At 34.9% G+C, this 25,751-nt stretch overlaps 1 protein-coding gene across 3 annotated transcripts in view; it reads right to left on the bottom strand.

Moving 5' to 3' along the window:
• Nucleotides 1-25,751, bottom strand: part of REV3L (REV3 like, DNA directed polymerase zeta catalytic subunit) — a 173,092-nt gene that overhangs the window by 58,608 nt on the left and 88,733 nt on the right. For all 3 annotated transcript variants that reach the window (XM_037065055.1, XM_037065056.1, XM_037065057.1), the window contains exons 10-16: nt 17,546-17,665; nt 16,072-16,309; nt 14,826-14,968; nt 10,026-14,184; nt 5,535-6,439; nt 1,634-1,713; nt 234-359 (exon numbers count right to left, since the gene is read on the bottom strand). In XM_037065055.1, coding sequence (XP_036920950.1) covers nt 234-359; nt 1,634-1,713; nt 5,535-6,439; nt 10,026-14,184; nt 14,826-14,968; nt 16,072-16,309; nt 17,546-17,665 — 5,771 coding nt within the window. The remainder of the gene's footprint in view (nt 1-233; nt 360-1,633; nt 1,714-5,534; nt 6,440-10,025; nt 14,185-14,825; nt 14,969-16,071; nt 16,310-17,545; nt 17,666-25,751) is intronic.

Consider the following 25,751-nt stretch of genomic DNA (forward strand, 5'->3'; position numbering starts at 1 on the left):
GAAAACTGTGAAACCACAAAGTGGACTCAATAATCAATGTTTGCTTTAGAAATTTCTCTTAGTTTATACAAATACATGAATATATAAAATAGTAAAAATTGGTAAGAAAAAAAATTAACAGGTACATAATTCGATATTTTACCCCCTCAGTAAAAAATTTCCATACCTATTCGACAGCATAAAACATAGGAATTAAACAGTGTATGTGTCCATCCTTACTGGTGCAATTTTACCTCATGTAAAGCTTTTGCTTCTTGTAAGTTTTGTATGCTGACTTTGAAACCATAAGTATTGTTTAAGGATGGTCCATCAATCTGAGAAGTTTCTTTCTTTGGGGTATTTACTGGTGCAAATTGATTCTATTAAAAAAAAAACAACATAGCCAGAAAAAAAATAAATGAGCAATCATTTCCTTTGTTTCAACTACTTATTCCTACTTATAATATGCTTTAGGTGTTTAGTAATACATGATAAACTAATATTTCTTTAAGTCCAAAAAGAAACCATAAATATTTTATTAACATTCTCTTCATGCTAGTAATTCAAGATACCAGAACTAGATATATGTAAAATAGCTGATATAATCTGTAAGCAAACCATATGTTGATCTTTGAATTTACAAACCTCAAATACTGAAAATAATAGTCTTGTAGAGACCTGACATTTATACCACATGAACATTTATCTTGACCTTTACTGGAAATATGACAATCAAGCAATGAGTTTGGCTAAAGTATAAAAAAGGTTTGAAATTTTTGATTTGTATTTTACCCTAATACAAGATGTGTTTGAAAGATAAGTTAAAACATAAATAATCTTCAAGGGTTTAGAAAGAATCAAATCTTTCTATTTTTTAAAAAATATTTTTTCTGATTTCCAAATCCATGAACTACTTATATTCACAACATACTGGTAATTGTTTTTAATACAAATAGCTTGTAATTCAACAATACCACTTTAATTAGAAAGCTTTAAAAACATATTTATAATCTCAAAATAGAAATACTAAAATATATTTTATGTAATTCATGATATTTATGAGAAGTGGATAATACGGAAGTGATTTATATCATATATTTCCAAGGATACAAGTCAAATGTATACGTTTTTTACACAACCATATATTTGAAATCTTACCATATTTTTTAGTATTTGAATAAAGATATTTATGATTTTTCAGTTTCAATAGTAATGTTTCTTTTGTTATTTAGTAACATAAACTGAAAAAAATCAATAATGTTATCTGAAAAAAAAGTAATAAACCAAGAAAAAGGATATATTTTTGGTGGGATCAAAAATCACTTACTTGAGCTCTGCTGTCATTGGATTGTTCTGATTTTGCCAGTAATCAGTTAATGTATTTGTATCCTCATAATCCACATTTTGGCTATCATATTCACTTTCTCTGTAATATTTGTATTTACATATAAGAATCTTTTAGATCCCAACAATAACAACAAAAAAACCCTAAAAATTAGGCAATTTCTTGTCGTCTCAAAGACATGTAAATAAAATGATGCAAAAATATATTAAAAATTTTTAAAAATTGACACAAAGTTATCAATTATCTAACTGAAATCTAAGAATCAGAATGGATCTTCCACCGATTGTTAAATATGTTTAGCATAGTTACCTTTGCTTGTGTTAAGAAAACTCTTCTACGAGTGTCAGTATTACTTCCTTTCTTATGACTCAATTTCTGGGTTTTTGGTTCTGTAGAAAGAAATTTCATATATAATATACATATATCAAAATCACACACTTCCATTAAAAATTTTTTGTTGTTCTAAATTAGTATTATCCTATAAATTCCCTCCAAAGACTTAATAAATAAAACTAATTCAATCTTCTGATCCCCACCAAAATAACAAAATTTGTATATATTTAGATAAAAACATTTAGACTTTAAATACTGTTTTATTCCTCAGTCATTATCTTAGAGAATAATTCAATTCATTTATTCACATATTTATCAAGTATTTATGATGATGAAGAAAAGACACAGTTTATATCCTCATGGGGTCTAGACAGAATCAGACATTCATTAAATACATACAGAAAGATACAAATTATAACTGGCGTAAACAAACACACAAAAGGGAATATAATTGGAAATTTTTATATATGTAGGAAGGCTTTTTGAGCTTAAATACAAAGATGAAGCAGTACTAAGTAGGCACAATGTGGAGATTTTCCCCAATTACAGAGCAGAAGACAAAACTGCTAAGGGTAGATAAGATGGCTATGGTAGAAGACCAGGTGAGAGATGATGACAGCTTGGTCTAAGGCTGTGGTGATAGCAGTAGAGATAGAGAGAGTTGTATAATTTAGGAAAGTAAGAGGTTATGGGACTTGGTAATGGACTAGAAACTGGAGGACGGACGGCAGGGAACTTGAGGGAACTGTGTAGGTGTTACAAATAAATCCCATGTTTCTGACCTATGGAGCTCAGTGACACAGAGGTGGTGGTACTATTCACTGAAATGAGAAAAACTGAAAAATTTCTATGTGTGGGCATGAGTTTTAGGTGCTTGGTGGTAAATGTTTACAGTGAGATCATGCACTGACATTCATAAATACTGACCTTATGGTGCCTTTGAGCATTCAAGTAGAATTGCCAAATAGGCAATTGGATATAATATTTTGAAACTTAACAGAGTTCTGAATGAAAATTTAAATTTGTGACTTCTGGACAAGATGGAGTCATAGGTAGACACACTGTGCCTCCTCGAACAACCAAAATTAAGGACAACAAAAATTTAAACAAAAAACAAGTACTGACAGAAAATTGAACTGTATGGAAGTCCAACAACCAAGGAGTTAAAGTAGACACATTCATCCAGACTGGTAGGAGGGATGGAGTCAGATGGCTGAGCAGAGAGGGGTTATGGCCAAAAAAGCGGCGGCTGGCGAACCCAGGTGTGCGGGGTGGCAGGGGGTGGACCTAGTGTGGCAGTGGATCGTGGAGGGGGTGCTGTGCGCAAGGCGGCTGGTGGACAGGGTGGACCCACATTTGAACACAGATAAACCAGGCAAAACTGGGGAGCAAGACAGACCACACAATCTAGAGCCCCAGCACCCCACCGTAGAGAAATAAAGCCTCAAAACACCAACTGAAAAGACCTGTGGGCGTTGAGGTACCTGGAGACTCCCAGCCTCACAGAAGAGTTGGTTGGAGAAACCCAGAGGGTACTAGAATGTACACAAGCCCACTCACCCGGGAATCAGCACCAGAAGGGCCCAGTTTGCTTCAGGGAAGCAGTGGAAGTGACTGAAATCTGGCAGAGAGCACAGCAAGTGCCACTGTTCCCTCTCAGACCCTTCCCCCACATATAGCATCACAACACAGCAAAGTGGGTTGTCTCTACCCTGGTGAACACCTAAGACTCTGCCCCTCACTATGTAACAGGTGCATCAAGACCAAAAAAAAAGGCCCCAAAGGAAAAACAGATCAAAGCTCCAGAGCAAACACAACTAAGCAGCGAGAAGAAAGCCAACCTATCAGATCCACAGTTCAAAGCACTGGTGATCAGGATGTCCACAGAATTGGTTGAATTTGGTTGCAAATTAGATGAAAAAATGAAGGTTATGCTAAGTGAAATAAAGGAAAATGTACAGGGAACCAATAGTGATGGGAAGGAAATGGATTTAAATCAATGGAGTGGACCAGAAAAGGAAGAAAGAAACAACCAAAAAAGAAGGAAGAAACAACAATTCAAAAAAAAATGAGGAGAGGCTTAGGAACCTCCAGGACATCTTTAAACATTCTAACATCTGAATTATAGGGGTACCAGAAGGAGAAAAGGAAGAGCAACGAGTGGAAAAGTTAACTCAACAAATAATAAAGGACAACTTTCCCAATCTGGCAAAGGAAATAGACTTCCAGGAAGTCCAGGAAGCTTAGAGAGTCCCAAAGAAGTTGGGCCCAAGGAGGAACACACCAAGGCACATCATAATTACATTAGCCAAGATAAAAATGAAGGAGAGAATCCGAGAAGCAGCAAGAGATAAAGAGACAGTTACCTACAAAGGAGTTCTCATCAGACTGTCAGCTGATTTCTCAAAAGAGACCTTACAGGCAAGAAAGGGCTGGAAAGAAGTGTTTGAAATCCTGAAAGGCACGGACCTACATCCAAGATTGCTCTATCCAGCAAAGCTTTCATTTAGAATGGAAGGGCAGATAAAGTGCTTCTCAGATAAGGTCAAGTTCAAGGAGATCATCATCACCAAGCCCTTATTATAGGAAATGTTAAAGGGACTTACCTAAGAAAAAGAAGATAAAAAACATGTACAGTAAAATGACAGCAAGCTCACAATTATTAACAACCACACCTAAAACAAAAACAAAAACAAACAACTAGAAGAGGAACATAACCACAGAAATGGAGATCACATGGAGGATTATCAATACGAGAGTGGAGGAGCAGGGGTGGGGGGCGGGAAAGGTACAGAGCATAAGTAGCATAAATGGTAGGTAGAAAACAGACAGGGGAGGGCAAGAATAGTATGGGAAACGTAGAAGCTAAAGAACTTTTAAGTATGACACATGGACACTGAACTAAAAAGAGTGAATGTGGGTGGGAGAGTGTGTGCAGGGTGGAGGGGCGTGAAGGGGGGAAATGGGACAACTGTAATAACATAATCAATAAAATATATTAAAAAAAGAAAATTTAAATTTGTGAGTTATCTGTAGTAATCTTGTGGGCAGGAATTAGATAATTTAGGGAGAGAACATAAAGTAACAGTAAAAAGAAAGTTTAAGGCTAAGCCTTAATAAATCCCAGCATTTAGGTAGTAACTGAGAATGTGAGATAAACTTTGGTGGAAAGCAAGTGGGAAGAGAGGAGAAAAGCCAAGGGGAGAAAAAGCTCCAAGGAGGAAGGTATGGTCAACTGGACAACGGCTGCTTACAGGGTATGAGACAGGATGAAAACACCCATAGGCTTTAGCTACATGAAGGTTACTGAGAGTCTTTGCAAGAGCCATCCTGGTGAAATTATGGGGGCAGAATCCAGCTAGAAAAATGAATCCATATTCATTTTTCCAATGAATATAAGATAAAGAAATGAAACTGTCAAATTGAAGAAATCTTCTAAAATGATCCTTAAAATGATTTGGCTTTCAAGGAGAGAAAAAAGAGAGTGGAAGCTGACAGGTCTAAGGTCAAAGCAGTTGTTTGGCATTGTTTCTATTTTAAGGATGGGAGAAACTCGGGTATGTATTAATGAGAAAATGAAATGGGAAAGAAGGGCAATGGGAAAAATCAAGCTGAGAAGGAGGTAAGGTTTGTTAGAGGGCTCCTATGGTTCACCCAGAAGCAAGAATATAGGATGAAAGCATAGGTAAGTACATTTCACGTATGCTTTCAAAGCAAAGTTTCCATGTGATGATATCTTTCAAAGATGTCACACAATAACAATACTCTCATTAACTGAGCTAAAATTTCACTTAAAAACCTTTCATTAAGTCTAATATTATTTTCATTTTTAATCTTTGAAGAACAATTATGAAGCCTTTGTTATTTATAAACTTACCTGTTGATAAAGGGCTAAGGCCAGTTGCTTCAGGAAGTCTTTCCCGAAGTTTTCTTTGTATGATTGGTGTACTATGAAGGCAAAGGGGCTCACACATCCCAGTTTTTGCCCTAATTGGAGATATCACTAGAGGCTCTCGAGGCTCACTGCAGGGGCTTTTCTGTATACCATCTTTTATTGGTTTTAAGAAGTTTTCAACAGTCAGAGAACATAGTTCCTCTTCTGGTGATAAGGGTCTGTCATCTCCATTTAATATTTTGGAATCTGGGGATGTGGCTTGTTGCCAAGGTGGAATTACTGGAGAATCAGGAGAGCTGTAACTAGCGTAATAGTCACCATCATCTTCATCTTTCTCAGGATCATTTGCAGAAACAACTGGTGGCAGCATCTGACTTTCACTCGCAGTCTGACTGCATCCTGTGGTTGGAACTTGTAAAGCAATCTGAAAATTATGAACATCTTCCTTGGTATGTGCTGTAGTAGGGTGCATATGGGGAGTTGTATCCATTTTTGGAGGCACTGCAGGTCTGTCATCTGGGTTAACTGAAGAGCTGAAGTTCTCAGCAGATTTTACAACTCCAGCTGGCTCAGTTTTAGACAGTTTCTTGGAACGTTCGTATTCTTCTTTGGCTTGAAGCCATACTTGAACCAGTTGTCGACTTGGGGCACATTTACAAGGCATAATCACAATTTTTTTGTCTTCAACCATTTTATGGCTATTACTTGACCCTTTATTGACAAATGCTTGGCCACTGCGAAGGGGTGACCCTGGTCTTGGGTTTTGAGTCATTGCCGAGAACGCTGTTTTCCACAAACGAAGTCCTTCCAAGGAAAAGTCCCCCTCAAACTCAGCTAGATCATTTGGAAGTCGAGTTTCTACCATGAGAAGCCTTCCACCGATCTCCCTATAAAACAATGTATTTTAGAACAACTGTTTTGTCTCAAGAGCAATTACAAAAATATTTAGCTTTCTACCCTAGAAATTTTAAAAGTCCCTTTTAGAGCCTTCAAAATGCCCATCTCTTTCCTCCCTTTTCACACCTCCCTACATATATATACTTTATGCAGGTATACTCATCTTTAGTTTCAATATGCTTTTCCTTACAGGTATGTAACTATCAAATTAATTTCCTTGGGAAAATCATTATTAATACCAGAAAAAAAAGCTTTTTATTGTTTTAAGTGCCCACGAAGGCTTCTTTTCTTCAGAGATAGGACAAAGTCATCGGATGCCTTTCCTCTTACTTGTTTTAAATAACTTTCCATTGTTACCACATATAAATAAAAACTGTGGAAGAATCTGTCATCAGATACTATATCCCTAGATTTTATCTATAGCCTCTTTTTAAATTCTCTAGTATCTACAGTTTAGCAAAGCCAGTTGGTTCAAACAAATTTTTGTACCTGCCACTCCCTCAAACTTAAAAATCACTTACAATTGAGGTAAATTACCATAATTCTTTTTCCTCTTTACATAGCAAAGTTTAACACTTAGAAGTGTTACACTAAGTATAACACTAATTTAAAAAAAAAAAAAACACCTTAGAAGTTGGCAGACCACAGAATGCATAGCTTAAATGTATGTGCATATGGGGAATCACTAATTAAAAGGTAGCCCAGTTTAGCTTCCAATAGTTATAAATGTTAAGCCAAACCTCTCCCTTTCACTAACAAATCCACTGGTACTATTCCTGCCTTCTACAGCAGCATAAAATAAGTCTTTGACTGATAGGAAGATACTTCTTAGTTTTTTCCCAATCACTTTTCTTTGGGCATGGTTTCCCAAATGTCTGGTCACTCTCTAGACAAAACTCAATGAACCAGATTCATTTTTTTTCTGATTTGGCATTGAAGAAGGAGCATCAGGGTTACTATGGTTCCTTTTCCCCTTTATATAGGAAGATTTTGGTCCTTATTAGTTAATTCTAGGTGCAACTAATCATCTGTTCTCTGAATTTTCTTAGTAAGTCCACAATTATGAATAGTTTTCACAATGATATCCTACTTATGTAACCAGGATCTAGCACCTTCCCTGAACCCACCTCCCAGCTAAGTGAAAAATTCAAAGCAGAATTATTGCTACTGAAAGAAGGGAATACCTATGGAATGTGACCATATCCAACTTAGTATTTTCATACAGAAATGATAATAAAACTAAAAATAAAAAATGAGGTGTGATAAATTCAGCTTTCTTCAATATTGTCTGTAGCATGGTAATTGCTACAACTCATGTCAAAATATATACAAAGAACCTTAAAAGCAGTAAGGAAAAACTTCAAAACACAAGAAATGCTTTATGAAGAAGATATTAATCACAATTGTCTACAGTGGCAAAACAGAGAATGTTTCTGTACAATAATATACATGAGAATATTATACAGCCATTAAATATTTAAAGAAGGTCATAAATTTAGAAAATGTTTATAAAAGTAAATAAATCTGGATACAATACTGTGACTACAGTAAGATAACATTTCATAAAAGAAAACAAAATAAAGACTGTTTATACATTTTTAAAACTCTAAGAAAAACGATTAAAAATATTATTAGTTATTGTCATGGTAGGGAAATGGTGCAATTTTGTCTTTTTGTACCTCATAAATTTTCTATAATACATAGATTTATAAAAAACTTTCTTTTCAAAAATAATGACTATCATCCTTCCATTTCAGCTGCAGAGTAAATATCCAAGTTAAACAACAACTACACAGAATTAATGACTAGTACATGATAAGTTAACTAAGATTTAAGAAATGTGTAAGGCTGAGGCAAAAAAAAGTACTTCAATTAAAAAATACTGGGTCTGGCACAAATAATTTTTTATCCTAAAATTTTTTTATTACAAAATCATAAGCATGTAATTCTGGAACATAACAATATAACATTCAAGCACACCATATGACATTTTAGGTGAAATGTTCTAAGTAAAACTATAAAGTAGTACACCCACATTATAACCCTACCAAGCACACTGAAGTAGGTGTTACTTCTGCCAGACTCTGTAGTATATCATGACTACTAATAAAGTCAAAGCCCCCCAAACAATGGAAACAAATGTGTAAGGAACAGACATCTGCATATTCTGGCAATGAAATAGAGTCCATTCATGATAAAAGACCACTTGGAGGCAATAGGCAAAACAAACCAAAAAACTGTGTGTCTGTGTGTGGTAGGGGGGTACTTCTATCCTTCTCTTCCAAGTCCTTAGAGGAGGAAACTTTTACCCTACAGTTATAATCCTCACCCAAAGATATATTTATTGATTTTGAAGAGATAGGAAGTAGTGAGGGTCAGGGTGTGAAAGAGAATGAGAGAGAGAAATGATGTAAGAGAGAAACATCAACTGGTTGCTTCCTTTACATACTCTGACCAGAAATTGAACCTGCAGCCTTTTGAACCATCTAGCTATGATCACTTTTTCTCACCCCTTTCTTAAAGGTTTATTGCAGGAATTACTGCTAATCTGCTGGGTAAAAGCTTGGGATTTTTGTTGTGCCTTTTTTCCTAGGGTCAGAAGTATGGTGCTGCTAAAGGTCAAGTGCCTACATGCAGTGTGGTCTCTTGCCTCAGTTGGCTCTTTACATCTCTTTCCATCATTTAGACTAAGCAGGGTCTGCCTCAGCAGTTCTAGCTGACCTCCTTTGCTTCTAAACTGGGTGGCTGAAATGAACTGCCTCTCTCTCTGAAACTGATTGGGTAAATGAGATCAAGGACACAGTGAGCAGGGCAGAAAACTATCACTTAAACCTGAACAAAGTCATGTTCCCCAACTTAGCTCTTATTAGATGTACTCTATCTTGGTGACACAGGTGGTACAGAATACCTTCTTAACTATTAGTTTATAAATAAGCCAGGATTGTGGTTCCTGTCCATTTTGCTATTAGCTGTGTATATGTTTATTAATTCTCTGAAAAGGTTCTTAAAAGAGAATGGGAAATTAATTCCACCTTGCACCCTTAACAACTGTACAAACTAACAACAGTAACAATATGACTGAAGATACTGGCAACAAGGAAGTGGTATATATATATATATTAGAACAACTTAATTTTCATTTGGAGATATGTATCGTAAGAGTACTTAAAATATATCTATGCTCATTTTCACTTAAAAAAATCAAGTTCTTTTTAAAAATTGTAAGTTTACCATTTTAGAAATAACATTTAAAAATGATAGTTATAATACTTTTCAAGTATCATGACATCCTTCTTAATGTGGAATCATGTCAATAGAGAGCCTTTTTATCTGTAATCCTTACTGGAGACATAGTAGATCCAAAACCAATACTCATCAATTTAAAGAAATTTCTGTAGGTGCAAGCATTCAGCTGTTTTGTAATTTTCTCAGTAAGTACATAATTATGAATAGCTTTCACAATGATATACTACTTACAAATACAGTACTAGTCAGAAAACTAGCAGTCTGGTATCAAATGTCATATACATGGTATTTATTTAGAGAGACCCAAGGGGAAAATATAATTCTGATTACCTGGGCTTTTCTGGTACATCAGAAGGATTACTGCAAAATGGTTCCTGGTAAATAGTTTCTGAAAGGTCATGATCCAATAAGGTTGCCATAATTTCTTCCCTACTTGGTGGGGACATAAGTGGTTTCAGAATGTGAGCAGTTCGAGGGGTGAAAATGCCATTTTTAGATTGTGAGGGAGAGCTGGTAGACCTTGGTGAACTGTCAGGAGTTGGTGTCAACATATCATTATTTCTTGAAACATACAATTCTAAATCCTCAGAGGCTGCATCCACAAGTTCACCATCAGGGGAGGATAGTATTGTAGTGAAAGAGGTATTGACTGAGTCAAGAGACTGTCCCATTTCTTTTCTGGCATGACCTTGAATCCAGTCTGAATTGCCAGGTTGTGAGAGGCTAAAAAATACTTCTTTGCTTAATGAACTCCTACTCAATCTGGATTTTTCATTTAGACAGTCCTCTGCCTGCTGGACACAGAAAGAATCCACTATTGAGTTAGACCGAGTTGTTAGAGAATGGAAGCTGTTTTTCCACTGGTTGTGGCGATGGTTCTCACTGCTTTCTATGGATGATTTCTCAAATAGTTCAGGACTTAGAGTACTAGATCGAATCCACGAGGTTGAGTCTGAGGCATGATGTTTGTCTTCATCACACTTCTGGTTATCATGACTTAAGAACTCAGTTTTCTCTATAGTTTGTCCTGGGAAAAGATCCTGAACTGCATCACTTAGGAACTTCTGAGGCAAATTCTGATCAGCAGGGACAAACTGACTCCCAGAATAAAAGCTACAAAATCCAGTCTGACCAATTGTATTAATATCAAAATTATAATTATGTTCAGGAGACAAGCTATCCTCAAGTGAGTAACAACTTTCAAAACCTGGGTCTGAAAAAAAGATGGGACTATCATCTGACATGGAGTTCTCCAATTGGCTAGAGTTTTGTAAATTTAGGGAGTCTACTTTAAGAAGTTTGGGGATTTTTTCTTTAGGTTTCGTACTTCTGGGAGTTCGAGGTTTTCTTGGAGATTTTACTGATCGTGTTCGCTTAATTGTTTTGTTATGCTCAAGGGGAACAGAAACATTTTTGTTTGGTTGATGTTTATTAGATAATGGATCTTGCAAAATGTTTGCATTTTGTGCTTTCTGCTGTCTTTTCTGTAACAATTCCTTTAGAACTGCCAGTCCGGACTGTCCTTCACCAAATGCTGAAGGTGTTGATACATTTTGACTTTTACACTGAGAAAGTGCTTTGGTTTGTGAAACTGCTTCTGACAATGCCCTTTGTTTTACCCTTTCAGGTTTAAAATTTGACATACCTAAAATAAAGCCTCTTTGTTTCTGTTCCCATGCTATTTGTTTGATTGGACTTCTCAGGGAAGTCACAAAGCAATTATTAGGCATCTGGCTTTCCTCTGATGCTGCATTTCCTGGAGAACAAGTTTCACTGTGCTTTGACTGCTCTGCTACGCATACAAGCTGCTGCTGACTGTCTTTGCAATGCAAAAAATTAGGGGCATATACCTGGTCTGGCTTTGATTCTAGGGAATTACGATATTCATTTAACTTTCCAATAGATGACAAATAATTCCTTTGTGTATTTGCATTCTCTTCCATCTTTGGAGACATTATACCTGAAGATATCTGTGTATTCTGTGCAACCTGAGACAAATGGTTTGAAAGGTCAAATATGTTTTTTTGAATCAAGGTTGATTCCTTTAGAGTAAACATAGGACTTTGATTATGAGACCTTTGAACATTAATTTTGGAGATTCCAGGTCCCAAAGAATTACAAACAACTGATGGATGCAAATCATCTCGAGAACTGGGGAATGTTTGCAAATCTACTGGTTTCTTGCTTTCTAAGAAAGAAGAAAAGCAGCCAGATAAATTCTGTTGTGTATGAATTCCAGTGGTGTGGGGAGCAGAAAGGGAGTGATCTATAGCAGAACCCATTACTGACACATCTTTCTGTTTAAAGAGTAGTTGAGAATCTCCAGAACTATGTGAGGTCTCAGACACATTCTGATGTTTCAGCACAAACTTAACTTCGGCACTAGACTGAGATTTTAGTTTTTCATCTTTAAGCGTTATGTGCTTTCTTGGCTTACTTTTCTCATTTGTTTTTTGCTTCTGTTTTGCTCTCATTTTCTTTTTCCCATCATCTACTACTTTATTTGTCTGATTTCGTTTGTTCCTTTTCTTAGGAACTACAGAAGGATTAACAAGCTTTGTTTTTGATTTCTTCACTTGTGTTCTTGCTCGACTATTTTTTTCTATGTGGGAATTAACAGTTTTGCTATTATATGCAGTAGGACCCTTAAAAAGCATTGCTTCTTTATCTGCAGCAGCCATAATTTCTTCAGCTCTTGGATCTGTGGGAGACCAGCAGCGAGGTGGAGAAGAATTTATGGGACTTGTGCTTCTCTCAGAAAGAAAACCTAGTTTAGACATAACATCACTATAATTCAAGTCACAGTCTTCGGTTTCAGCATTATAAGATGGTGAGGGAGGAGAAAGAATAGCATGTGAACGTTTTTTCCGGAAAGACAAAGTTCTTTTAATATTTTCACTATTTGTCCTTTGTTGCTTACCAGTTTTTTTCTTAGCAGATTTATGTTTAGTTTTTCTTCGGTGACTTTTCTTTGGTGTTAGTGGATAAATGGGATATTTGGTTGCAGGGGAGTCAGGAACTTTTGGCCAAAAATCCTTCAAAGGTGCAAGCTTTTTATACAGTTCCATTTTTTCCTCTGTCAATATTACTTGTTTTTCTTTAGAGTCTATTTTTCCTAGCTTCACAAGCATATTTTTTCTCCCTCTAAATCTATTAATAATAATATACTTTATGATGACAGGGGGCAGCTTTTTAGACATTTTTCTTCGTTTTCGAGATTTGAGAGTTCCATCTAAACTTTCACCAATTTCCATGGGATGAGGTAGGCTACTTTTTGAGTTGTGTGTTACAAAACTTGACTCACTATCTTCAGTCTCATAATTTACCTTGCGTTTTGCTCTAAGTGTATATTTATTTCCATACAATCCAAAGGACTGCTCAGTGTCTAGGGTTCCATCTCCAAAGTGACAATCTATAAAACTGTCTGTAGGTGTTTTATTTTCAACAGCTCCACGGGGGACCTTACTTAAATCACTGGCCAATATGTTATTCTTCTCAGAATTACCATTACAAGGATTATTTTGTATATAATTATCTTTTGCACATCCAGTGTCACTAGTTTTGGTAGAAGTCTCTTGGTGACCTACAAGTTTCTTCTTACTAATTTTTAACCGGGATTGTTTATTACTGGGTTGCAGTTTGTATGTGACAGGAGACAGTTTCTGTGGTCTACTCAGACAATTAGAAAGAACAACACTGGGGAAAAACATATAATGTGCTGCTTGCTGGCTGAGGTTTGGCTTTTCTGTTTTATGTTCTTGAAATTCTTCATATCTAATTTTAAGTTTATTTAGTCCACTTTCATCAGCAATGCTATCAAGAGAGTGTACCACAGTTCTATTCTCCCCTGGGCATGATAGCAATTCACAATTTTCAGTTAATGATGAAGGGAATAAACTGTTCAGAGCTGTGCTGTTTCCTTTTTCATTTTCTTCAGATAATTTATTTTTTGAATCACTTAAGTCACAAAAGTTGAAAGAATTTTTGCCCAATGTACTTTCGCTAGTATGACGGTTCATATGGATAAAAGGAGCATCCTTATCGATTTTTCTAATGTTTGTGTACTTTCTACTTGGTACTTGTCTTGTAACAGATGGAATATCTTCTTCATAATCATAAATACTACTTTCACAGGAAGATACTGGGAGGATATCTTTCTTTTCTTTATGAGAGTTTTCTGAATGGACAGTACTGCTTAAAGATCCAGGGTATTTCATAGAGTAAGTGCTTTCATTTGTGAAAGAAGCAACTGAATGATCTACACCTTTTTCTGTATTGTTTGGCTGTGAAAGATCTTCAATTAAATCTTCCTTGTTCAAAACATGGGAAGAAAGGGCACTTGTGTGTTTACACTGAAAGGTAATTTTAGCAGAAGATGGGGGTTCTAATGTAGCAGCATCTTTGTGAAAGAGGGGAGGTTTTACTGACAGCTTGCTTGTTGCAACCGCAGAAGAGTGGGCTCTAGAATTCTCATTGTCCAATGGATTGTCTGAAATGAAGGGAAAAGAATTTATTTTACTTCAGTTCTTAAGTTTTACAGTATTTTCCCATATCGTGATACTATCACTGTAAAAGAAATTGTATGAAATTAAGCTTGTGTGTTTAATATTGTGTGGTTTAACAAAAAGATTACTCTTATCATTAGGATACTAACTCAAGCTAAATAATCAATAGTTAGTTACATTTAAGTATTAGTCATTATTTTAAACTCATAACCCTTTGATCATAAACAAATTGTATTAATATTCAGTGCCTATGGAGAAACAAGGAAAAAATACTTCCACCTTTTTTGAAAAATTTTCAAAAAACAATAAACTTCCTTTCATTATAACTTCAAATAAGCTGAGCATATTTCTTACAGTTTCTTGTGCTACTTATATGACATAATAAACTGATTAAGGTTTATGAAGCTTCAAATCAGTGATTAACAAATGTTATCCTCTTAAAAATGAGAAAGAATAATTTATTTACATTCTCTCAAAAGAAAAAATTCTAAAGAAGAATGTAACATAACAATATTGTTACAGCCTTACTCAGCCAACTACCCAGTAAGTTTAACTATGGCTTTAAAATGAAATATATTTTTAGATGCTAAAGTAAGAAATGCTCACAGGAGACTAGTTCACTTACCACTATTTTCATCTGCAGTTCCATCTAACTGAGGTATAGAAAGATTGGCTAGAAGCAAACTGTTATTACTCCATTCCATTTCTTCTTCTGAAGATGAATCCTCTTCTTCAGTTGAGCTTCTGTGGGTATTTCGGCACAGTGATCTAGAGAATATTAAGATTCACTAGTTGAGTATGACCATTAGAAAAAAGCATGCTGAGCCCTGGCTGGCGTAGCTCAGTGGATTGAGTGCAGGCCTGCGAACCAGAGGATCGCGGTTCGATTCCCAGTCAGGGCACATACATGGGTTGCAGGCTGGTTCCTTGCAGGCTAACTACCAGCAGGGGGCGCACAAAAGGCAACCATACATTGTTTCTCTCCCTCTCTCCTTCCCCTCTAAAGATAAATAAATAAATAAAAAAAAATAAAATTAAAAAAAAAAAAAAAGAAAGATCTATATGGTTCATAACATATATGTATAAAAAAAAAAAAAAAAAAAAAAAAAAAGAAAGAAAAAAGCATGCTGGACTCAAATAATTTGCCTAATTTGATCCCCAGTAGTAAAACAATAAAAAAGATCTGAAAACTCTAACTTTAAAAAGAAAAGCAGCTTTACTTTGTTTAGAGTATGTCCTACAAAAAGTTATTATAAATAGATTTCATAATCCCTTTCACATGAGCTACAGCACACCATCATTCCTGTGCTCAAAGGTCTGTAATACCCTGGATCACCAATCTAATCATGTTCTTCCTTCTAGTCTCCCTTCATTCTATCATTAGATACACACATATATAACAGCTTGGGTGAGAGAGAACCCAGTAATTTCTAAAAGGGCAGCACCTGACATATTTTAAGAAGTCTCCATAAATATAGGATCACTACATTATCAATTGAAAAAGGCAAATAAAAAAGGATAATAAGGTCAGGGTTGAAAGATAAAAAATAACCTAGAAGCCATTCCCTGTCAAATTAACTCTGTAATTTTTGTTCTAATTATTCTAACCTATAACAGTTTAACTCTCTTTTATTCAAGTTCTGGTATAAGGAGATACCACTTATTACCAACACATACTAATATCTCACATATAAATAGATGATTTCTAAAAGTTAGGTTTATGGGGAAGAGAGAACTGGAGGAAGATGGTCAAAAGGCATAAGCTTCCATTATAAGGCAAGTAAGTAGTAGAAATGTGATGTATACCTTGATGACATCTTTTACCACTGCTGCAGGATACATTAAAATAACCGAAATAACAAAAAAGTTACCTCTTTTTGGCACATTGTTCCTCAATATTGCTGTCCCATCTCTGAGACATAACCAAACTAAGCTCCATTTCTTCTTTTTCAATCTGTGGTTCATTTTCTTCATCATCACTATTTTGGGGGTTTTTAGTGTTTCCAAAGGGAAGATGTGGCGATGGTACCCCATTTCTTTCCCTCTGATATCCATCATTTTCCAAACCAGCAAGAAGATGTACTAGAGCCTCATCAGGACTACTGTCCACTATAAAAGAAGTGAAGTATCACCAACAAATAACTTAAGTGTCCTAATAATTCAACAATTCAGATCAATTATAAAACAACAACAAAATAAAAGATCCTTGCACTACCGGCAATGGAATGACTGTGTCCTTATCAGAAAGAAGATTCCCAGATGCTATCCTCCCATATTTACTAAATCAGAATATCTATTTCTAATATTTTAAAATATTTTTTTCAGACACAATTTATATTCGGCATTATTTTGTATTACTTTTAGATGTATATCAATCAGAATTTCTGAGGTAGAACCTAGGAATTAGCATTTTAACAAGCTGCCCAAGCTCTTACTGCATAATTAAGCTTGAGGAGCACTAAATCAATATGGTCACAAATACTGAAAATAAATATAAAGTAAGTAATAAATATATAAATTAATGCTAAGGAAGTGCCTTAAAAACAATACATATGAACACCCTATCCCTTAATTAAGCTTTATTTAGCTCATTTAGCAAATGATGTTTAAGGAGAAGCAAAGATACTCAGAAATAACTGTCATTATGTTCTACACTAGCCAAAAATCAATCACTTAAAAAAACTGTCCAGGGAGATTTCTGATACTCACCAAGAAAAAATGAATTATGATAATTTAGTAATATACTTAATTTTGTAGAAATTTAATTCAAAATAAGCCATTTTCCCCCTAAAGCAATATGATTTTCCTCTAACAAAAGTGAAGTTAAAAAAAGGTTATTATTGCCCTGGCTGCTGTAGCTCAGTGGATTGAGTGCGGGCCTGCGAACCAAACAATTGTGGTTTGATTCCCACTCGGGGCACATGCCTGGGTTGCTGGCCAGTTCCCAGCAGGGGACACACGAGAGGCAACCATACACTGATGTTTCTCTCCCTCTCTCCTTCCCTTCCCCTATAAAAATAAATAAATAAATAAAATCTTTAAAAAATTTTTAAAAAGTAAATTTCATATTCTTACACAGTTGTTTAGAAAAAGCTGCGTAGAAAACAAAAACAAAACTACTCCATTGAATAAAAAATTTCATTTTTATAATAAGTAGAGTAAGGAACATGTAACATTAATCTCTTCAAATCAAATAAAGAAATAACCCTGGGGTGAGGTGGACAAAAGAGGAGGGGAACGGGACACCTGTTATAGTGTAAAAAATAACAATAAAAAGGAACAAAGTTCATATATGCACTTTTGCTGATTTAAATTATGGAAAGTTTATGGTAGATTATTACTTACAGAAAACTGGTGACTCACTCAGTCTTTGGGTCAAAGGCTGGAAAGTCTGGCTATTTTCCATGAGGTTCAAAATTGCTTCTTCATTAATAAGAGCTTCTTCTACTTTGTGTCTAATGTGACCTTAAGATGACAAAATACATAAACATTAAAGCAATGGCCTAAACCTACTATTTAGGTTTTATGTAAATTAGGAAACATTACAATACAAACCCATTACAAATTTTGAAGTATTAGTGAAATATGTTAAATAAAAACATAATAAAATTTAATAAAAGCCACAAGAATATCTAACTAGTCCCAAAAAATAATTTAAAAACCCTTCAATCTATGAATTACTAAATACTTAAAATCTCTTTAGCCTTTTCAATCCTACCTAGTTTGTATATAATTGTATTATTCTGATAAAAATCACTGTACATTAAAATATTCAAAGGGAAAAGACAAAGTATCTTATTTTAATAATAAACTTCTTTATTCTCTATGGCTTAAAAATTACAAGTAAATTTATTTCACATTAGTATATATATTTCAGGAAGTTTTACCTCAAGATTTAAAAATATGTCTTCAATACATCACTTTTACAGAAAGTAAATCAAGTAAGATTAAGTAAGTTAATTAAGATTAATTTTAGGCTGGGGAGGTGGGCAAGGATGGGAGTAAAAGATAGAAAACTATACTTGAACAACAATTAAAATAAAATTAAATTTAAAAAAGATTTATTTTATAAATAAAGATAAAATTCATTGCAATCTAGTCAAAGGAAGGATAGAGAATAAGAGCAAATAGTGGGGGCAATAACAATTATGTAGCAGAAACTGTCAGGCAGTTATACAGGAGTTAACTAAGTGCTTTCAAGAGTTTTTAAAAGGTCTAAAAGCTTCAGGACAAAATATTTTTAACACACTTTGGACATAGCTGGGCTAATAGAGAGTGTTTAATAAAAATAAAAGAACAAACAAAAAACTGAAAATAGCTCATGCCAAAAAAAAGACAATTGAGAGGATCATAAAAACAAGAGCTGGTTCTCTGAAACTAAGGATATAATATACAAGACTGTCCAGAATAACCAAAACAACACAGAATCTATAAGTAAATGTTAGAAATAAAAGGAAAAGTGCCAAAAGGTCAAAGGGATGTTAAATACTATGAATAACTCTACCAAATACATAAAAAAATCAGATTAAAAGGATAACCTTGTAGAAAAAATATGCTACAAAACCTGATTAAAATAGAAATAGATAGCTTGAAGAAACTTACAATAATTATGAAAATTGAATTAGTACTTTAAAATTCATTCCCAGCCCTGGCTGGTGTAGTTCAGTGGATTGAGCACAGGCCTGCAAACCAGAGGATTGTGGTTCGATTCCTAGTCAGGGCCACATGCCTGGGTTGCAGGCCAGTTCCCTACAGGCCAGTTCCCAGCAGGGGACGCATGAAAGGCAACCATACATTGATGTTTCTCTCCCTCTCTCCTTCCCCTCTAAAGATCAATCAATCAATCAATAAAATCTTTAGAAAAAATTAAAAAAAAAAATCCATTCCCTTTATCTGCTACTCCCCAACACCAAATCTATCCATAAAAAAAATACTAGATCTGGAAGGTTATACAGGTGATATCTATCAAATATCCAAAACCAGATTATATCAATTAATAAAAATACGCCACAACTCACTTAATGGGGCAACTCTCTAGTGGATCTTTCTTAATTATTAAAAAGGTTTAAATTCTAGATAAAATATTAGCAAAGTAGATATAGTAATGCCTAAAAACCCCCACCACATTATGACAAAGAAAGATTTATTTCAGGAGTGCAAGAATGGTTTAACACTAAAAATAAAAAATATCTTAAATGCTACATTAACAGAGTAAAAGAAAAAACTGATATAAATTCAGAACCTTTGGTAAAACTTAATATCCATTCATGTTTAAAATAACAAATCTTTTTAGTCAACAAGAAAGACAGGAGATAATAAGTTGATTAAAGTTTATCTACCAATATCCTGCAGTAAATTCCATAGTTAATGATAAGACATAGAAGCATTCCAGGTAAAGCCAGGAAAAAGACTATTATTGTTCCTACTTAACATTATCCTAGAGTTCTTAAGCAGTGCATTAAAACATGTTTTGAAAAGTATGAGGATGTAGTAGAAGTAATAAAAAAGAAATAAAGAAGTAGAAGCAAAGAAGTAATAAAAAGAAGTAATAAAATTGTTATTTGCAGATAACGACTCCACACACAGAAAATTCAATGGAAAAGACATATAAACTAGTAGCCCTATTAAAACTTGCTGGATATAAGACTGACATACAAAGGTCAGTGAAGCTCTTAAATAGCAGCATTTAGAAGATGTAATTTTTGAAAGATAAAACTTAGAATTGAAATAATTATAAGACACCTGGAACATATCTAACAAAAGATATAAGATATAATTTTACAAAAAAAATTTCAAAGCTTTAATGAAAAACATGAAAGAAGACCAAATAGAGTGAGAAATATAGCATGTCCAAAAATGAAATAATTTTATATACACAAAGATTAAAAATGTTCCTAAATCAAGCAACGAAACTGAAGCAGTAATAAAAAAAACTTCAACAAACAAAAGTCCAGGACAGAATGGCCTCACAGATGAAATTTACCAAACATTGAAAGAATTAACACCTATATTCAAACTATTCCAAAAACTTGAAAAGGAGAGAAAACTCCCAAGCTCATTTAACAAGGCCATTATCCTGATTCCAAAACCATACGAAGCTGTTGCAAAGAGAAAAATTGTAGGCCAACATGAACTAATAAACATATATCTAAAAATCTTTAACAAAATATCAGCAAACCACATGTAGTACCACATTAAAAAAATTATACACCATGATCAAATGAGACTTATTCCTGGAATGCAACGCTGGTACACTATTCACAAATTAATTAATGTGATACACCACGTAAACAAAACTAAGGATAAAAATCGTATGATCACATCAGAAAAAGCAAAATTAATTAATAAACCAGTTTCACAAAGCTAGCATGCATTTATGATAAAAACTCTCAGCAAAGTGGGAATAGAGGAAACATATCTCAACATACTAACGGTCATATATATGACAAACCCACAGACGGCTGAAATTATATTCAATGAGGAACAACCTAAAAGTATTTTCCCTAAGACCTGAAACAAAACAGGATATCTGCTTTCATTACTCCTATTCAATATAGTACTGAAAGTTCCAGCTACAGCTATCAGTCAAGAAGAAGAAATAAAAGTTATACAGATCAGAAAGGGAAAAGTAAAACTTGTCATTATTTGCTGATGACATGATACTATATATACAGAATCCCAAATATTCCACCAAGAAATTACTAGTAGAACTAATAAATTCAGGAGAGTAAGGATATGAAATATATGTTCAGAAATTGGTCATATTTTATACACCAATTATTAACTATCAGAAAGGGAAACTAAGAAAATCCCATTTATAATTGCATTAAGAAAATGCATACAAATAAGTTTAACCAAGGATGTAAAAGACCTGTACCTGGAAAATTATAAGACACTGAGGAAAAAAACTGAAGAAGATACAAATAAATATAAGCATATATCATGCTCATGGACAGAAAGATTAACATCGTTAAAACATCCCTACTATACTCAAAGCAATCTATAGATTCAATGCAATCCCTATCGAAATACCAATGGCACTTTTTATAGAAGTAAAAAAAAAACAGTCCAAAATTTTTTTTCTTTTTTTTTTCAGACCAAAAATTTATATGGAACTACAAAAGACCTCAAATAACCATAGCAATCTTGAAAAAGAAGAACAAAGTTGGAGGCATCACACTACCTGACATCAAACTAAACTAAAAGGCTATAGTAATCAAAACAGCATAAAAACAGACACACAGATCAATCAAACAGAAGACAGCCTGTATAGTCAATTAATAAACAACAAAGGAGGCAAGCGTATACAATGCTGTAAAGATAGTCTATTCAAAAATTGGTGTTGGGCCCTGGCTGGTGTAGCTCAGTGAATTAATTGAGCATGAGCTTGTGAACCTAACAACTGCAGTTCGATTCCCAGTCAGGGCACATGCCTGGGTTGCAGGCCAATTCCCAGCGGGGAACGCACAAGAGGCAATCATACATTGATCTTTTTCTCCCTCTCCTTCCCTTCCCCTCTAAAGATAAATAAAATCTTAAAAAAAAATTAGTGTTGGGAAAATTGGATACATGCAAAAAAAAAAAAAAGAAAAGAAAAGAAAAGAAATTAGGCTATCTTCTTATACCATACACCAGAATAAGCTCCAAATAGATTAAAGACCTAAATGTAAAACTAAAAATCATACAACTCCAAGAAGAAAATACAGGCAGTAAACTCTCTGATATTTTTCTTAGCAATATTTTTCCCGATATATCTCCTCAACCAAGGGAAACAAAAGAAATAATACATAACTGAGGCGACAACAAACTAAATACCTATTGCACAGTAAAGAAAACTATTAACAAAATGAAAAAAACAACCTGCTGAATGGGACAGCATATGTGTCAATGATACATCCAATAAAGTGTTAATATCCAAAATTTATAAAGAACTCATACAACTTAACACCAGACAAATCCCCACAAATCCAATTAAAAAATGGGCAGAGGACCTAAACAAATACTTCTCCAAAAATGATCCACAAATGGCCAACAGACATATGAAAAGGCGCTCAACATCACTAATTAGAGAAATGCAAATTAAAACCACAAGGAGATATCACCTTCCACCTGTTAGAAAGACTCATCAACAGAACAATAAACAACAAGTGCTGAAAAGGATATGGGGAAGAGGGAACCCTTATACACTATGGTAGAATTGCAAATTGGTGCAGCCGTATGAAAAAAAGTGTGGAAGATCCTCAAAAACTTAAAAATGGAATTATCTTATGACCCAGCAATCCCACTTCTGGGTATATATTTGAAGAAACCCAAAACACTAATTCAAAAGAGTATATATACCCTTATGTTCACTGCAGCATTATTTACAATAGGCAAGAGATGGAAGCAACCCAAGTGTCCATCAACAGACAAGTGGATAAAAACAGCCACATGGTACATATAGAAGATGGAGGCGTAGGTAGATAGGCTTTGCTTCCCTATACAACCAAAAGAAGGACAACAACAAATTTAAAACCAAAATACAACCAGAACTGCCATAAAATTAAACTGTATGGAAGTCTGACAACCAAGGAGTTAAAGAAGAAACATTGACCCAGACTGGTAGGAGGGGCAGAGAAGACACGAGGCAAGGAGACAGAGGGGGTGAGGCAGTGGCCGTGGACAGGCAGTCCCACATTTGCATGTGGATAAGACAGGAGGAACAACTAGGGAGTGAGACATATCGTGGAACCCAGGGTTCTCAACGCAGGAAAAGAAAGCCTCAAAACCTCTGGCTATAAATACCTATGGGGTTGCAGCAGCAGGAGAAGCCTCACAGAAGAGTTCGTTTGAGAGACACACATGGTCCTAGATGGTACACAAGCCACCCCAACTGGGAATCAGCACCAGAAGGGCCCAATTTGCTTGTGGGTAGAAGGGGAAGTCACTGAAAGACAGCCTAGAGCTGAGCAAGTGGCATTGCTCCCTCTCAGAACCCTCTCCCACATACAGAGCCACAATGCAGTGACACAGGTTCCCCTCGAACTGGCCAATACCTAAAACTCTGCCCCTCGCAACATAACAGGTGCACCAAGACAAAAAAAATATGGCTCAAATGAAAGAACAGATCACAACTCCAGAAAAAGAACTAAGCGATGAGGAGATAGTCAACCCTATCAGATGTAAAGTCCAAAACACTGGTAATCAGGATGTTTACTGAAATGATTGAGTATGGCCGCAAAATAGAAGAAGTGAAGGCTTTGCAAAGTGAAATAAAGGAAAACAGACAGGGAACCAACAGTGAAGGGAAGGAAACTAGGACTCAAATGAATGGTCTAAAGCAGAAGGAAGAAATAAACATTGAACCAGAACTGAATGAAGAACAGGAATTCAAAAAAAATGAGGAGAGGCTTAGGAACCTCCAGGACATCTTTAAATGTTCCAACATCTGAATCATAGGAGTGCTAGAAGGAGAAGATGAAGAACAAGAAATTAAAAACTTACTTAAAAAAATAATGAAAGAAAACTTCCCCAATCTAGCAAAGGAAACAGACTTCCAGGAAGTCCAGGAAGCTCAGAGAGTCCCAAAGAAATTGGACCCAAGGAGGAACACATCAAGTCACATCATAATTACATTAGCCGAGATAAAAATAAAGGAGAGAATCCTAGAAGTAGCAAGAGATAAGGAGACGGTTACCTACAAAGGAGTTCCCATCAGACTGTCATCTGATTCCTCAAATGAAACCTTACAGGCAAGAAGGGGCTGGAAAGAAGTATTCGAAATCATGAAAGGCAAGGACATACATTCAAGATTACTCTATCCAGCAAGGCTATCATTTAGAATAGAAGCGCAGATAAAGTACTTCCCAGATAAGGCGAAGTTAAAAGAGTTCATCACCTTGACCAAGCCCTTATTATATGCAATGTTAAAGGGCCTTATCTAAGAAAAAGGAGATCAAAAACCATGAACAGTAAAATGACAACAAACTCACAACTATGAACAACTGAACCTAAAAAACAAAACTAAGCAAATAACTAGAAGAGGGACAGAATCACAGAAATGAAGATCACATGGGAAGGTGTCAGGGGGAGAATGGGGGAAAGGTATAAGGAATAAGAAGCATAAATGGTAGGTATAAAATAGACAGAGGAAGGTTAAGAATAAATAGTACAGGAGATGGAGAAGCCAATGAACTTATATGTACAATCCATGGACATAAACTAAGGGGTGAGGGAGAGTGCTGGTGGTGGTGGGGAGTGCTAGTAGGAGGGGGTGCAGGGGGTTAAAAGGGAGAAAAGAAACAACTGTAACAACATAATCAGTAAAATATACTTAAGAAAAGGCTGTTGTACATATACACAAGGGAATATTACTTGGCTGTAAAGAAAGAATGAAATCTTGTAAATTTGTGACAGCATGGATGGATGTAGAGGGTATTATGCTAAGTGTAATGAGTCAATCAGAGAAAGACAAATACTGTATTATTTCACTTACATGTGGAACCTAAGGAACCTAAGGAGCAAAATAAAGGAAGAAAAAAATTGAAAAAAGACATAGATAAAGAGAGCAGACTGATGGTTGTCAGAGGGGTCAGGGGGTTGTAGGGCAGGTGAAAAAGCAAAGTGAGTAAGAACAAATTGGTAGTTACAAAACAGTCACAGGGATGTAAAGTACAGCATAGAGAATATAGTCGATGATATTGTAATAACTATGTGTGGTACCAAGTTGGTACTTGAAATATTGGTAGAATCACTTTGTAAATTATATGGTTGTCTAATTACTATGGTATATACCTGAAAGTAATAATAATATTAAAAGTCAACTGTAAAAGAAAAATAGGGTTTAAGAAATGTTCCTATATTGGTCTATTAACAATGAATTCCCAATAAAATCTCAACAGGGTTCTCCCCAGAGATGAAATAATCTGATCCTAAAATTAACATGGGAGAGCTTTTTCTAAAGATCAAGAGTAGACAATTTTGAAGCTAAATAAGGGAAAATCTGCCCTTGATGAAGCAACTGTGGTTACAACAGTATAGTATTATTAACATAGGGCAGTGGTGGTTTGCAACCTTTTTCATTTCATAGTGCACATAAACTACTAAAATTCTGTGGCACAACAATAAATATATATTTTTTGCCAATTTGACACACACAAAAAGTATAATTTTGATTCATTCACACCAGACAGCAACTGTTGTGATGGCTGGTGTCATTTTTTTATTTGACGATCTAAAGCAAAAGAGGCCAGTGCACCTGACTAAAGTCAGGTACTGCATGTTTTAAAAATTCATACAGCACACTAGTTGAAAAATCGCTGACACAGGGAAACATGATTGAAGTGGGGGAATCGAATAGAAATGTGAAAACCAAATTGTAAGTTCACATAAGCTTTAAGGATGAAAATCTTCATGAAATCCAGGTAGGGAAAAATTCACTAATCATGTACAATAAGCAAATCATAGAGAAAAAATTGTTAAATTGATATTAAAACTGAAGACATGCAGAAGAAGAAGAAAAAAGAAAAAACAATGGGAAAGAAAGCTAAACATTTTTTTGAAAACTTCTAAA

The sequence above is a fragment of the Sturnira hondurensis genome, unplaced genomic scaffold, assembly GCF_014824575.4.
Source record: "Sturnira hondurensis isolate 20B ecotype Veracruz unplaced genomic scaffold, ASM1482457v3 Scaffold0015596, whole genome shotgun sequence".
Classification (NCBI taxonomy): Eukaryota; Metazoa; Chordata; class Mammalia; order Chiroptera; family Phyllostomidae; genus Sturnira; species Sturnira hondurensis.